This window comes from Neovison vison, chromosome 3, assembly GCF_020171115.1.
Source record: "Neovison vison isolate M4711 chromosome 3, ASM_NN_V1, whole genome shotgun sequence".
Lineage (NCBI taxonomy): Eukaryota > Metazoa > Chordata > Mammalia > Carnivora > Mustelidae > Neogale > Neogale vison.
Genome location: NC_058093.1, coordinates 73,990,754 through 74,007,784, shown reverse-complemented (window position 1 = coordinate 74,007,784; position 17,031 = coordinate 73,990,754). Strand labels below are relative to the sequence as shown.

Genomic DNA, 17,031 nt, shown 5'->3' with positions numbered 1-17,031 from the left:
ATGGGAGATGCTGAAGCAGGCAAGAAGATCTTTATTCAAAAATGTGCTCAGTGCCACACAGTGGAAAAAGGTGGAAAACACAAGGTTGGTCCAAATCTCTGGGGTCTTTTTGGACGAAAAACAGGACAAGCACCAGGATTTTCTTATTCAGATGCTAACAAAAACAAAGGTAAAACCTGGGCAGTTGTGGGAGAGAACCGGAAACTTTGTAGCAAAGAAAGAAAAGCACCTGACTTGATATTATAGTAATTTCCTAGTTTATAGCATAAAAAATGAAATCCTTATGTTTATATTACTGAAATATTGATTTATATTATAAGATCTATATTTAGATAACTGGTCTTTTTTTGATCAGAGGAATTAGCAATTCTCTGTGGTGTAAGTTTTTATTTATATGAGGAATTTCTATTTTATGCAGCACATTTATGTAGAAAAAGCATGAGCTAAATTAAAAAGATCAAATAACATTTTAATGGCACAATGGTAGTTTTCTATTTGTAATAGTGATTCTTAGCAGAGTGGAGGGATATTATATAGTTTGAAAAATTATATTCAATGACTTTTTTGATGGAGGAAAGTAGGTAGTTAAAATGAGAAGGCATTTTAGGTGTGAAATTGAAAATGGCTGGGAAAAACTATAATATCTTTGCAGAGAATTTTATTATTCCTGGATATACACATCCATACATACATACATACATGCTTAGCATCTACTTCAAAAAATAGGGTGCAACTCCAAATAGATTGCAACTCTATTTTGAACTGTTCTTGGAGGCCTAGCATTTCTAACTGGCCCAAATTCTGGATCATTCCAATCCTACTATTTGGAAAAGTTTTTATTTTATTTTATTTTTGTTCCTTTTTATTCTTTTTATTGAAGTGAAATTCACACATTAGCCATTTTGAAGTGTACAAAGAAGTACATTTTGTGTAGTTACAGTATAAATCAACACCTGTCTGTAGTTTAAAAATTTTTTCATTGCTTGAAAAGAACCCCTGTGCACATCTAATAAACACTTCCCATTTCCTTCTACCCTTAAACTCCTGCAAACTCTGATCTGCTTCTTTTCTTTATGGATTTGCCTATTCTGCATATTTCATAAAAAGGAATAATAAAACATGACCTTTTGTGTTTGGCTTCTTTCAATTAGCATGCTTTCAAGGTTCATTGAAATTGTATCTTCTATCAGTACTTCATTCCTTTTTATGACTAATCATATTCAATTGAATGTATATATCACAATTTGTTTACACATTTATCGGTTGGTGAACATTTGGATTATTTCCACCTTTCATCTATTGTGAATAATGCTGCTATGAATATTTGTGAATAAGCACTTGCTTGAGTCCTTGTTTTCAGTTCTTTTCGATATGTGTAGATATGTATATCAATATATATGTTGGGGGTCATTTGTTAAATCTATGTTTAACTTCTTGAGGAAAGCCAGTTGTTTTCCACAGTAGCTATACCATTTTACATTATCATCAGTGATGCAAGATTCCTATTTCTCTGTATCCTCTCCCATGGTTTGTTATTTTCTTTTTCTTTTTAAAATTGCCATCTTAGTAAGTGTGAAGTGGCATCTCATGATTTTTTTTTGCATTTCATTAATGAACGATGCTGTTGAACATGTTTTAGTATGCTTTGTTAAAAAGAAAACCACAGGGCCAAAATAGAGTCACCTGTACTAGGCCCACAACATTAAACCAGGGCTTAATACCTAACTTAAATGTAGTTTCAGTTCTTCCCAGGAATGTAATCTTAACTGATTAGTCTGGAATTTCCTGGTTGGTGCTGGAATCCACCTAGTAAGATCTTTTTGTCCCCCAAAAGGAGGTGAATTTGTCTGAAATAAATCTTTCTTGTTGTTTATGACTTCCTTGTTCTATCTTTAACAACCTTTCTCTTTCTGTAGCCTGTTGGAATTCCTTTCTATATGCTGCCTGATTCATGAATCATTGAATAAAGTCAATTTGGTCCTTAAATTCACTCAGTTGAAATTTTTTTGTTCAACAACTTGTGGCCATTTGTAGATTTGGAAAAATGTCTATTTGTATCCTCGGCCCATTTTTTTATTTGACTTGTTTGTCTTTTTTATTGTTGAGTTTAAGAGTTCTTTATGTATTCTGGACGTTAATCTCTCATCAAATATGTGATTTTCAAATATTTTATCTTCTTTTGTAGTTTGTCTTCATTAGTTTGATAATGTCCTTTGATTCACAGAAGTTTTTAATTTGTATAAAGTCAATTTATTTATATTTTTATTCATTTTTGGGGAGAGGCATCAAATCTAAGAATCCATCAGCAAATCTGAGGTCATAAAGATTTGCCCTTATGTTTTCTTCAAATAGTTTTATAGTTTTGGTCCTTATATTTAGGTTTTTGATGCATTTGTACTTAATTTTCTATAGAGAGTGAGGGAATAGACCTACTTCACTCTTTTGCATGTGGTTATCCATCACTTCTCAGGCTTTTGGTTAAGATCAAGTGCATGCGGTTATCCAATTACCACACCCCATTTCTTGAAAAGACATTCTTTCCTAGTTGAATGGTCTTGATACCCTTGTTGAAATTCAGTTGGCCATACATGTTAGGGTTTGCTTCTGGACATTCAATTCTATTCTATTTGTCTATATATCTAGCCTTATAACAACACCACAGTTTTCATTACTGTAGTTTTGTGGTAAGTTTTAAAATTAGAAAGTGTGAGCTCTCTAGGTATGTTTTTTCTTTTTCAGTATTGTTTTGGCTATTCAGGGCCCTTTGCAGTTCTATGAATTCGAGGATAACCCTTCCCATTTCTGCAAAAGAGCCTTTGGAATTTTGATAGAGATTGCATTGTATCTGTGGATTTTTTCAAGGAGTATTGCCATTTTAGCAACATTAACGTTCTAATCTATGAATATGGGATGCTTGTCCATTTATTTAAGTCTCCTTTCATTTCTTTCTGAAATGTTTTATAATTTTCAATGTACAAGTCTTTTACTTCCTTGGTTAAATTTTGCCTAAGTATTTTCTTCTTTTAAATTTCTTTTATAAATAGAACTGTTTTTTAAATTTCTTTTTCAAATTGTTCATTGCTTATATATAGTACACAACAGATTTTTGTATGTTGATCTTATTCCCTGAAGCTTTGCTGAACTAATTTATTAGTTATGGTAGATTTTTTGTGGATCCTTCAGGATTTTCTATATGTAGAATCATATAATCTGTGATAGAGGTAGTTTATGTCTTTCTTTCCAGTTTGGATGGCTTTTATTACTTTTGATTTTCCTAACTGCTCTGGCTAAGACTTCTAGTGGAATTCTGAGTAGAACTGATGAAAATGAGCCTCTCTGTCTTGCTTCTGATCTTAGGGGAAAGTTTTCAGCTTTTCACCTTGGGTATGGTATTAGCTGGGGGTTTCCAAAAAAACCCTGTTTCCTTGTTAAGCAACTTATCTTTTATTCTTAGTTTATTGAGTGTTTATATCATGAAAGAGTATTGGAATTTGTCAAATTTTTTCCTGCATCTTTTGAAATAATCATGTATTCTTTTTCCTTTTGCTCTATTAATGTATTATGTTGATTGTTTTTCTTATGTTGAACCATTCTTGCATTCCTAGGCCAAATCCCATTTGGTCATAGTACGTAATTCTTTAATGTGAATTGGATTTAGTTTGCTAGTATTTTGTTGAGGAATTTTGCATTTATAGTGATAAGAGATACTGGTTTGTAGTTTCTTGTGGTGTCTTTGTCCGGTGTTGGTGTTTGGAGAAGTTTAAAATATAGATTATTGCTGCTGTAAGTTCTCTTCATACATGATTTGAATTTGGTATTTTTAAATTTCTTAATGGATTTTATAGTGCTGTGTAGTATTTATTTAATTGAGCTTTGTGGACTATATTGGAGGAGAAGGGTTTAATGAAGGGAGTTGACATTTTGTGCATAATTATTATTATTATTATTGTTTTGGTGGAAATGTAATAGCTTGTATTTTGTCAAAGGAGGGATTTTACTTATTCTAACCTGTATTAATATTTCTAGCAAGATGGTGTTTTGGGTTTGTCTCAGTCTATCTATAGTGATGTTATTGACTAGAAATGCCTGGGGACACTCACCTGGGCCTATATTACTTATAGTAAACCCCTACAGATACTTCCCCAACCAAAGTCAAAGTTGTGGTTGGATCAGACCTTGTAGTTCTCATTATGAGCGAAAGACGCACCCTACTATCAACCATCAGGGAACTTTGAAAAGAAAAACTTATTACTCACATGTCCTGGAGGTTACATGACATGCCTGGGACCACATAGTGAGGTTGAAAGGAAAAGAGAGAGAGTGAGAAGGAGCTAGTGAGGAGGCCTGGTGTTTTGCTTTTATTGGAGTAAAAGGGTTTCACAGGTACATTCTTCAATGGTGAATTTAAAACACAAGAGTGGGAATTGAAGCATGGGAAGGGAAAAACAAGCAGTCCTCAAATGTAGTTATCTAGGTCTATAAGAGCCTTCTTAAAAAAAGAGGGGGGGAAGTTCATGGTGGGGAAACTTGGCTCTATTTACTCATGTAACTGGCAGTGTGTTTATTCAGACTGGATGTGTTTGAAGTAGATGCCTTGGCAAACAAACAAACAAACAAACAAAAAAACACTTAATGCCAGGCATTTATATTATAGTTGAAAAAGCTAATTGTCAGGTCTTATTCTACCGATAGGTGAGGTATAGTGAAATTTTTGTTATCTAGAATATTGGGGAAAGGGACCTCTTTATATCAAATGGTTTAGTTAAAACAAAATTAGCACATGTAGGATTTTCCACAGCTTTTTATGTGAAAAGAAAATGTTTTTCATCTTTCTGAAATGTTGAGAGCAATACAGTTTATTGGGATGGAGAGCTGGGGAAGTTGTTGGTCCCTAGACTTTTCTTGGGTTTCAAAGCAAACAAGGATGGGGGGGGGAATATATGGTAAGAATTTGAGGACTATATTAATTTCTTAGGGCTCCTGTAACAAAATATTATAAATCAAGTGGCTTAAAACAACAAAAATTTATTGTTTCACAGTTCTAGAGGCTAGAAGTGCAAAACCAAGGTGTTGGCAGGACCATGCTCTCTCTGAAACCTGTAGGGCAATCCTTCCTTGTTTCTAACTAGTTTCTGGTAGTTTCCCAGTCATCTTGGTGTTTTGGGCCTTCAGCTGCATAACTCCATTTTCTGACCTTTCATGATCATATGTGTCTCTGTCTTCACATGGCTGTCTTATAAAGATACCAATCATATTAGATTGGGAGCCCATCTTACTGCAGTATGACTTCATTTCAACTTAACTAATCACATATGCAATGATCCTATTTCTAAATAAAGCCACATTCTGAGGTACTAGAGGTTAAGACTACAATGTATCCTTATTCAGGGAACATCCATAATAAAGGACCTTATATACATATAAAATACATAGATAATTAGTAAAATACTTAAAATAAAATAAAATTTAATTTTTGGTCAAGGGTTCTTCAGGATCTTTAAATATCAATGTAATTATTATTAACACAATATCATTGTGTTTAGTATGTGCAAAAATGTGATTAATAGGGGTGCCTGGGTGGTTCAGTGGATTAAGTCTCTGCCTTCGGTTCAGGTCATGATCTAGGGGTCCTGGGATTAAGCCCACATCGGGCTTTCTGCTCAGCAGGGAGCATGCTTCCTCCTCTCTGCCTGCCTCTCTGCCTTCTTGTGATCTCTCTCTCTCTGTCAAATAAATAAATAAAATCTTTTTTAAAAATGTGGTTAATAGGTATTCTATAATAAAGAATTTGTCTGGTCTTTGTCCTAGGTTCCTAGAAGGGAATCTCTAAAACCTTAGAATTTCCCAAGTGATAGGAGTGTCTCTTTTATTTAAGTTTGGGCCCTAGGACCACAACCTGAGTTTATGCTAATGAGATGGTTTATGGTAAGCTCCTAGATAGTTTAAGGATGGGAGTGGCCAAGCTCGAAAGACCATCTGTGTGATGGTCTAGTTAACAGTCCAACCTCCAGGGTTAGGGAATAGGAGCTGGGGATTCAGTTTATCACATGGCTAATGATTCAACAGGCATCTTATGTAAGGAAACCCAAATAAAAACTTTGGACACTTTAATTGGAAGCTCTGTTTGAGCTTCCTGGTTGGTGAGCACATCAATGACTAGAAGAGTAATGAGTCTGGATTCCCTAGGCACAGGACCCAGAAGCTCTGTGTTTGGGACTTTCTCAGACTTCATCATATGGATCTCTTTATCTCCCTGTCCTAAACTGTATCATTTATATTAAAAATGTAACTAAGTATAGTGTTTTTCTTAGTTCTGTATTTTTCTAGCAAATTATCAACCAGGAACCTTCGAATTTATAACCAGTTGATTAGAATTTGGGATGGCCTGGGACCCCAGACTTGTAGCTGGTGTCTAAAGTGAGGACAGAATTGTGGGGACTACGGATTCTGTTCAAATTCAGGCAGTTAGGGTCAGATTTCACTTGCATTTATTGCAATAAGATTTCTAGTTGACAGAATATTGAATAAATCAGTCTGAAACTTGGATTTATTATTTCAATTTGTATGGTTCTTTAGTTTTTAAAGTAATATTTTTCTATAGTTATTTTATTATTTTGTTATCATATTACAAGAGCAGTCAACTTTTGTTGTTTATAGACTGGTTATAAAGTAATATTTATTTCTCTAAATCCCAGTATTTTGAGGGTTTTATTGCTTGTTAGCATTGACTAGAAATAATATTAAAACTGATTACAGGGCCGCCTGGGTGGCTCAGTGGGTTAAGCCTCTGCCTTCGGCTCAGGTCATGATCTCAGGGTCCTGGGATTGAGCCCCACATTGGGCTCTCTGCTCATCGGGGAGCCTGCTTCCCCCTCTCTCTCTGCCTGCCTCTCTGCCTACTTGTGATCTTTAACTCTCTGTCAAATGAATAAATAAAAAATTAAAAAAAAAAACCAACAAACTGATTACAGGGCACCTGGGTGGCTCAGTCAGTTAAGCATCCTTCAGCTCAGGTCATGATCCAAGAGTCCTGTGATGGAGTCCCACATCAGACTCCCTGCTCAGCAGGGTGTCTGCTTCTCCTTCTAGCTCTTCTCCCCTGCTTGTGATCACTTTCTCTCTCAAATAAATAAAATCTTTAAAAAAAAAACGGATTACAAATATATCTTTTATTGTAGATTGTTGTCAAAGATTAAAAGCTGGATAGAAGGCTTATCTTTAACAATATTTAAGAATTAGTAATAAAACTTCTCTAAGATTGTTTAAATACTATTGGTGACTGATTTGGGGGATATAATATTACTATTTTTTCTACTGGTTACATAATAAGTAGCAGAATCTAATTGAATCCCTATACTACACCACTCATAAAAATTAACTTGAAATGGATTAGAGACTTAAGTATATTAAATATAAGACTTGAAACTGTGAAACTTCTAGAAGAAAACATAGGGAAAAAGCTCCTTGACATTGCTCTTTGTAAAGGTCTTCTGGATATTGACCCCAAAAGCACAAGCAACAAGAACAGTCATTAAGTGGGACTACATCAAACTAAAAAGCTACTGCACAGCAAAATATATAGTCAACAAATGAGAAAGCAGCCTATAGAATGGAAGGGAATATTTTTGAATTATGTATCTGATAAAGGGTTGATGTTCAAAATATATAAAGAATGGATACAATACAATAGAGAAAAGATGAACCAATTAAAAAGTCAGCAATGGAACTGAGTATATTCCCAAAGAGAACATATAATTCGACCACAGGTACATGAAGAGGTGTTCAGCATCACTAATTGTCAGAGAAATGCAAATCAAAACCACAGTGAGATATCACCTCATGCCTGTTAGAATTGCTTTCATCAGAAAGACAAGAAGTAACAAGTGTTGGCAAAGATGTGGAGAAAAGGAAACACTTGTGAACTGGTGGTGGAAATGTAAATTGGGACAGCCACTGTGGAAAACAGTGTGGAGATTCATTAAAAATTAAAAATAACTATCATATGATCCAGTAATGTCATCTCTGGGTATGTATTCAAAGGAAATGAGAATAGAATCTGGGAGAGATATATGCATCCCAAGTTCACTTCTGCACTATTTTTAAGAGCCAAGCTATGGAAACAAGCTAAGTGTTTGTCAATAGATGAATGGAGAAAGATGTGATAAATATATAAAAAGGAATATTCAGCAATGAGAAAGAAGGAAATCCAGCCATTTGCAAAACTTGGATGAACCTTGAAGGCATTATGCTGAGTGAAATAAGTTAGAGAAAAAAATACTGTGTAATATCATTTATATGTGGAATTTTAAAAGGCCAAACTCAGGAAGTCTTAGGAAGATGGGAGGATCCTGAGCTCACCTCATCCATGTGGACACACTGAGATAATATACTATGTGACTAACTCTGAAAATGACAGAAGACTGACAGAACAGACCTCCCATGACTAATCATAGAAAGAGGGCCACATCAAAAAGGTTGTGAAAGAAGGGGTGAAAACATGATTGAGAACCAAACCCCCCATCACACAATAGGAGGAACATCACAAGCACAGAGAAGCAAGAAGAGACTGGCACAAAGACTCAAACTGGATTTGAAAATTAATGGGGCTTAGCTTTACAAGCCTCAACTTCAACAAAGATATAAAATATAAAAGAATCAGAGGTGAAGAATTTAATAATTGAAATTAAAAGAACACTAAAGGAAATCAAGAGCATATTAGAGGAGGCAGAGGAACTAACAGTTATCTGGAAGACAGAATAATGGAAAGCCATGAAGCTGAACAGCAAAAAGATGAAAGAAAAACAAAAAATGAGAATAGGTAAAGGGATCTATGTGAAATCATCAAGCCTAATAACATTTGTTTTTTTCGTTTTCAATTTATTTATTTTCAGAAAAATATTATTCATTATTTTTTCACCACACCCAGTGCTCCATGCAAGCCGTGCCCTCTATAATACCCACCACCTGGTACCCCAACCTCCCACCCCCCCGCCACTTCAAACCCCTCAGATTGTTTTTCAGAGTCCATAGTCTCTCATGGTTCACCTCCCCTTCCAATTTACCCAAATTCCCTACTCCTCTCTAACGCCCCTTGTCCTCCATGCTATTTGTTATGCTCCAAAAATAAGTGAAACCATATGATAATTGACTCTCTCTGCTTGACTTACTTTCACTCAGCATAATCTCTTCCAGTCCTGTCCATGTTGCTACAAAAGTTGGATATTCATCCTTTCTGATGGAGGCATAATACTCCATAGTGTATATGGACCACATCTTCCTTATCCATTCGTCCGTTGAAGGGCATCTTGGTTCTTTCCATAGTTTGGCGACCGTGGCCATTGCTGCTATAAACATTGGGGTACAGATGGCCCTTCTTTTCACGACATCTGTATCTTTGGGGTAAATACCCAGGAGTGCAATTGCAGGGTCATAGGGAAGCTCTATTTTTAATTTCTTGAGGAATCTCCACACTATTCTCCAAAGAGGCTGCACCAACTTGCATTCCCACCAACAGTGTAAGAGGGTTCCCCTTTCTCCACATCCTCTCCAACACATGCTGTTTCCTGTTTTGTTAATTTTGGCCATTCTAACTGGTGTAAGGTGATATCTCAATGTGGTTTTAATTTGAATCTCCCTGAGGGCTAATGATGATGAGCATTTTTTCATGTGTCTGATAGCCATTTGTATGTCTTGATTGGAGAAGTGTCTGTTCATATCTTCTGCCCATTTTTTGATGTGTTTGCCTGTTTCGTGTGGGTTGAGTTTGAGGAGTTCATTATAGATCCTGGATATCAACCTTTTGTCTGTACTGTCATTTGCAAATATCTTCTCCCATTCCGTGGGTTGCCTCTTTGTTTTTTTGACTGTTTCCTTTGCTGTGCAGAAGCTTTTGATTTTGATGAAGTCCCAGAAGTTTATTTTCGCTTTTGTTTCCTTTGCCTTTGGAGACGTATCTTGAAAGAAGTTGCTGTGGCTGATATCAAAGAGATTACTGCCTATGTTCTCCTCTAGGATTCTGATGGATTCCTGTCTCACGTTGAGGTCTTTTATCCATTTTGAGTTTATCTTTGTATACGGTATAAGAGAATGGTCAAGTTTCATTCTTCTACATATAGCTGTCCAGTTTTCCCAGCACCATTTATTGAAGAGACTGTCTTTTTTCCACTGTATATTTTTTCCTGTTTTGTCAAAGATTAATTGACCATAGAGTTGAGGGCCCATATCTGGGCTCTCTACTCTGTTCCACTGGTCTATGTGTCTGTTTTTATGCCAGTACCATGCTGTCTTGGTGATCACAGCTTTGTAATAAAGCTTGAAATCAGGTAAGGTGATGCCGCCAGCTTTATTTTTGTTTTTCAACATTTCCTTAGCGATTCGGGGTCTCTTCTGATTCCATACAAATTTTAGGATTATTTGCTCCAGCTCTTTGAAGAATGCTGGTGGAATTTTGATCAGAATGGCATTAAAAGTATAGATTGCTCTAGGCAGTATAGACATTTTAACAATGTTTATTCTTCCGATCCAAGAGCATGGAATGGTCTTCCATCTATTTGTGTCTTCTTCAATTTCTTTCATGAGTGTTCTGTAGTTCCTCAAGTACAGATCCTTTACCTCTTTAGTTAGGTTTATTCCCAGGTATCTTATGGTTCTTGGTGCTATAGTAAATGGAATCGATTCTCTAATTTCCCTTTCTGTATTTTCATTGTTAGTGTATAAGAAAGCCACTGACTTCTGCACATTGACTTTGTATCCTGCCACGTTGCTGAATTGCTGTATGAGTTCTAGTAGTTTGGGGGTGGAGTCTTTTGGGTTTTCCATATAAAGAGTCATGTCATCTGCGAAGAGAGAGAGTTTGACTTCTTCATTACCAATTTGGATACCTTTTATTTCTCTCTGTTGTCTGATTACATAATCCTTAAAGGGACTATCCACCAAGATGATCTAACAATTGTAAATATCTATGCTCCCAATATGGGAGCAGCCAATTACTTAAGAAAACTGTTAATCAAGATAAAGAGTCATATTGATATGAATACACTAATCGTAGGAGATCTTAACACACCTCTTTCAGAATTAGACAGATCATCGAAGCAGAAAATCAATAAAGAAACAAGAGCATTGAATGACACATTGGACCAGATGGACCTCATAGATATATACAGAACATTCCACCCTAAAACAACAGAATACTCATTCTTCTCAAGTGCACATGGAACCTTCTCCAGAATAGACCACATACTGGGTCACAAATCAGGACTCAACCGATACCAAAAGACTGAGATTATTCCCTGCATATTCTCAGATCACAATGCTTTGAAACTGGAGCTCAATCAGAAAGAAAAGTTCAGAAGGAACTCAAACACCTGGAAGCTAAAGACCACCTTGCTTAAGAATGCTTGGATCAACCAGGAGATCAAAGAAGAACTGAAACAATTCATGGAAACCAATGAGAATGAAGACACTTCGGTCCAAAACCTATGGGATACAGCAAAGGCGGTCCTAAGGGGAAAATATATAGCCATCCAAGCCTCGCTCAAAAAAATTGAAAAATCTAGAACACATCAGCTGTCTCTACACCTTAAAGAACTGGAGGATCAACAACAAATCAAACCAGCTCCACACTTAAGAAGGGAAATCATCAAGATTAGAGCTGAGATCAATGAGGAAGAAACCAGAGATACAGTAGAACGTATCAATGAAACTAGAAGCTGGTTTTTTGAAAGAATCAATAAGATCGATAAGCCACTGGCTACACTAACCCAAAAGAAAAGAGAGAAAGCCCAAATTCATAAAATTATGAATGAAAAGGGAGAGATCACAACTAACACCAAGGAAGTAGAAACAATCATCAGAAGTTATTACGAACAGTTATATGCCAATAAGCTTAGCAACCTAGATGAAATGGATGCATTCCTGGAAAAATACAAACTACCAACATTGAACCAGGAAGAAATCAACAACCTGAATAGACCGATATCTAATAACGAGATTGAATCAGTGATCAAAAACCTCCCAAAAAACAAGAGCCCAGGACCTGACGGATTGCCTGGGGAATTCTACCAAACCTTCAAAGAAGAAATAACACCTATTCTCCTGAAGCTGTTTCAAAAAATTGAAGCAGAAGGAAAACTTCCAGACTCTTTCTATGAAGAGTCATAGAGGTAATCAGCATTACCCTGATCCCCAAACCAGGCAAGGACCCTACCAAAAAGGAGAATTTGAGACCAATATCACTGATGAATATGGATGCTAAGATTCTCAACAAGATCCTAGCCAACAGGATCCAACAGCACATTAAAAAGATTATCCACCATGATCAGGTGGGATTCATCCCTGGGCTACAAGGATGGTTCAACATTCGCAAATCAATCAATGTGATAAAACAAATTAATATGAGAAGAGAGAAGAACCACATGGTCCTCTCAATTGATGCAAAAAAAGCATTTGACAAAATCCAGCATCCGTTCCTGATTAAAACGCTTCAAAGTATAGGGATAGAGGGAACATTCCTGAACCTCATCAAATCTATCTATGAAAGACCCACAGCAAATATCATCCTCAATGGGAAAAAGCTTGCAGCCCTCCCATTGAGATCAGGAACAAGACAAGGATGCCCACTTTCACCACTCTTGTTCAACATAGTATTAGAAGTCCTAGCAACAGCAATCAGACAACAGAGAGAAATAAAAGGTATCCAAATAACATTTGTTTTGTAGGGATTTCAGAAAGAGGAGAGAGAAAGGGGGCAGAAAACTTATTTGAAGAGATAATAGCTGAAAACCTCCCTAATCTGGGGAAGGAAACATTCAGATCCAGGAAGCACAGAAGACACTAACAAGATGAACCCAAGGAGGTCCACACCCAGACACATAATAATTGAAATGGCAAAAAGTACTGATAAAGAGATTTTTTTTTTTTAAAGCAGCAAGAAAAAAAGAAAAGTTATGTATATGGGAAATGCCATAAGGTTATTAGCTGTTTTCTTAGGAGAAATTTTGCAGACTAGAAGTGTATTCAATGTATTCAATGTGCTGAAAGGAAAAAACCTACAACCAAGAATTTTCTGCCCAGAAAAGTTATCATTCAGAAGGAGAGATAGAATTTCCCAAACAAAAACCAGCTTTATAAAAAAACATCAAAGGAAATTCTTTAACTGGAAAGAAAAGGCCATAACTAAAAGTAAGAAAATTATGAAAAGAAAAAATTTCACAGTTAAAAGGAAATACAGTTATTTTATTTTATTTTTTTCAGTGTTCCAAAATTCATTGTTTACGCACCACACCCAGTTCTCCATGCAATACATGCCCTCCATAATACCCAAAACCAGGCTCACCCACCCCCTGACTCCCCTCTCCTCCAAAACCCTCAGTTTGTTTCTCGGAGTCCACAGTCTGTTATGGTTTGTCTCCCCCTCCGATTTCCCCCAACTCACTTCTCATCTCCTTCTCCCAATGTCCTCCGTCTTATTACTTATGCTCCACAAGTAAGTGAAACCATATGATAATTAACTCTCTCTGCTTGGCTTACTTCACTCAGCATAATCTCTTCCAGTCCCGTCCACGTTGATACAAATTTGGGTGTTTGCCTTTCTGTTGGAGGCATAATACTCCATTGTATCTATGGACCATATCTTCTTTATTCATTCGTCTGTTGAAGGGCATCTTGGTTCTTTCCACAGTTTGGCGACTGTGGTCATTTCTGCTATGAACATTGGTGTACATATGGCCCTTCTTTTCACTACATCTGTATCTTTGGGGTAAATACCCAGTAGTGCCATTGCAGGGTCATAGGGAAGCTCTATTTTTAATTTCTTAAGGAATCTCCATACTGTTTTCCACAGTGGCTGCACCAACTTACATCCCCACCAACAGCGTAAGAGGGTTCCCCTTTCTCCACATCCTCCCCAGCACTTGTTGTTTATTGTCTTGTTAATTTTGGCCATTCTAACTGGTGTAAGGTGGTATCACAATATGGTTTTGATTTGAATCTTCCTGATGGCTAATGATGATGTACATTTTTTCATGTGTCTGTTAGCCATTTGTATGTCTTCTTTGGACAAGTGTCTGTTCATGTCTTCTGCCCATTTTTTGACATGATTATCTGTTTTGCGTGTGTTGAGTTTGAGGAGCCCTTTATAGATCTTGGATATCAGCCCTTTGTCTGTAGTGTCATTTGCAGATATCTTCTCCCATTCCGTGGGTTGCCTCTTTGTTTTGTTGGCTGTTTCCTTTGCTGTGCAGAAGCTTTTATCTTGATGTGGTCCCAAAAGTTCATTTTCGCTTTTGTTTCCTTTGCCTTATAGTTAATGCAGCAGGTTAATCACTTTTAAGTCTGGTATGGAGGTTAAAATTCAAAAGTAGTAAAATCAGTTGCATCTACATCTAACCAAGGGATACACAAAATAAAAAGATAAAATATGACATTGTATACATAAAACATGGAGTGGGGAGTAAAAGTTTAGTGCTTTTAGAGTGTTTAAACTTAAGGAACCATCAACTTTATATAGATTGCTATGTATATAAGCTGTTATGTATGAATTTAAAGGTGACCACAAATCAAAAACCTATAATAGCTATACAAAATAATAAAGAGAAAGGAATCTGAGTGTAACACTAAAGAAAGCCATCTTAATACTAGGGAAGAGAGCAAGAGAAGGAAGGAATAGGAGAGACTTTCAAAAACAATCAGAAAACAGTTAACAAAATGGCCATAAGTAATTACCTATCAGTAATTACTTTAAATATAAATGGACTAAATGCTCCAATTAAAAGGCACCCACAGCCATCAGGATGGCCGAGCAGTCTAAAAGGCACCCACAATAGGGTGACTGAATAAATAAAAAAAATCAGGACCTATTTATATGCTGCCTACAGGAGACTCACTTCAGATGCAAGGGCATATACATCCTGAAAGTGGAGGGATGGAGAAAGATATTCCATGCAAATGAAAATCAAAAGGTAGAATGCTTCTTTTAAAGTGACATGTCTGTGTTTATTTTTTAATCCTGGCTCCCCTGACCCTCCATACTGTCAAATTGAATTTAGGGAGACTTTCACAGTCAACTCATATACACTATACTCTTTTGGGGCCAGAGGACTATGATTTGCCCCTTGCAATTTATCACCTACTTTGGAGAACTCTTCTTCTTTTGAGATCATTAGTGACAGGTGTCCTCTTACTGTGGTCCAGGTTTTATGTTTTTGGTAGTTTTATGATTATATGAAGTTTGAAGTAATAGGTGGTCCCTCAATATTTGATCAAAGGTGGAGTTAGCATTTGTTTCTCTTTGTCCATATTCTTTTTTTTTTTAATTGACTTGCAAAATCTGTAATAGTTTATTTTTCACTGTTACTTACAAACTTCCAGCTCAATTGTAACTCATTCCAAATTTGTTCATTTCTTAAATAAACTAGATAAAATCTTGGTTCTAGATTAAAAAAATCATTCATTCATTTTAATTATTAATTTTTTTTCATTTATTTATTTTCAGCATAACAGTATCATTATTTTTTCACCACACCTAGTCCATATTCTTTTTGACTGGTTTTAGAAAGGAAAAAAGGAAGGGACAACCTTTCCCTTATTGTAAAACTGTTTTCCTGAAATCATAGCTTTTTGACAGAGATTTGGACAGAGGCAACATGCAATTATTGGAAGAAAAAACATGAAAATATGAGTTAGCAGTCAGATTCTTGACTTTATCTTTTCTCTTAGGGCAAATTATTCTCCTCTGTTTGGATCATTTACTCATCTGAAAAATGAGGAGTTGGATTAATTTCTAAGATCTCTTCTGGAAGGAACTCTGTGATTGTAGGAGGATGGGGTACTGTTTAGGTCCAACATGTCTAGTTTGGCAGTTTATTGGTGTACTTTGTGTCATGCTGAACAGCATGTGGATATTAGATTTCTATAGGGAATTGGAAGAGTACAGCACCAAAGACTAATTTTGGAATTCTCTTATAGGTCAGAAATTGTAAGTATTTCCAATAATGAGAGTCTTCCTTTTGAATCCAAGAGTAATCTTTTGTTCACATATATAGGTCACATCAGAAAGTAAGCCTTACAAATATAACTACACAAACTTAAAACTTATTTTCACCTTTATAGGTGTTATCTGGGGAGAGGAAACTCTGATGGAATATTTGGAGAACCCAAAGAAATATATCCCTGGAACTAAAATGGTCTTTGCTGGTCTTAAAAAGAAGAGTGAGAGAGAAGATCTTATTCAATATTTGAAACAGGCAACATCTTCATGAAATGCTTTTGCAACTTAAAAAAATATTAGTTATAAGCCAAAATTTTCCAATTTTAAATATTGCATGTTTAAAGAAGTCATTTTAATTTTCTTGATCAGCCTGTAGTAAATTTAACATTTAAAAATAAAAGTTGAAATTTTTTATTTTGTGTAATCTACTGATCAATGCCTTTCTGAGTCTGAATTGACTTTTGTCTGCTCACTAGGGATGTCAATAAGGTCAGCATTGAGGAAGAGAGGGAAGAAAACTGGAATCTTTAGTGCTTCAGTAATCCCTACATGCACAAAATATTTTCTAAACCTAGCAACTGCTATTTATGATGGAAATAATTTCTACGTATTTATTTCTTTGTAATCTATATGTAAATATAGCAGACATTAGCTTTAGTTTTCATTGAACTATATTTGGTTATGTGTTTGTCTTTTATTATAACTTTATTATATTTGTAGTTTTAACTTTATTACAAGTAACTTTTAAAAAAAGGTCAGGAAAGAGATGTCAAATAATTGATGTTACCTTAGGAATATGATTGGAATGAAAAGCAAATGGTTGACCATGAGTGACATGAAATAAAACCTAGAGAGAAGGAGAAAAGCATGTTCTATATTAATAAGAATTTGTGTCACATAAGATATAATATTTTTGCATTAATCTTTTTATGGTGCCTTTCTAATCCTGGGTAATATAAGGTTGGACTACATGGAGGGCTACCATGTACCCTGTAAAAGGGGGAGAAGAAAAAAAAAAAAGCCTTTACCATTGATGTGGAAAGACC

At 35.7% G+C, this 17,031-nt stretch overlaps 1 protein-coding gene across 1 annotated transcript; it reads left to right on the top strand.

Moving 5' to 3' along the window:
• Positions 1 to 16,256, top strand: LOC122902631 (cytochrome c, testis-specific). Its single transcript, XM_044242406.1, has 2 exons — positions 1 to 169; positions 16,108 to 16,256. The coding sequence occupies exons 1-2, from the start codon at positions 1 to 3 to the stop codon at positions 16,254 to 16,256; spliced, it is 318 nt and encodes a 105-aa protein (XP_044098341.1).
• The last annotated feature ends 775 nt before the right edge of the window (positions 16,257 to 17,031 follow it).

Excerpts from the sequence above, each read along its gene's own strand:
- LOC122902631 (XM_044242406.1), top strand. The coding sequence starts at position 1 with ATGGGAGATGCTGAAGCAGGCAAGAAGATCTTTATTCAAAAATGTGCT. Across the intron at positions 170-16,107 it reads AGATGCTAACAAAAACAAAG|GTGTTATCTGGGGAGAGGAA; the intron begins GTAAAACCTGGG and ends TCACCTTTATAG.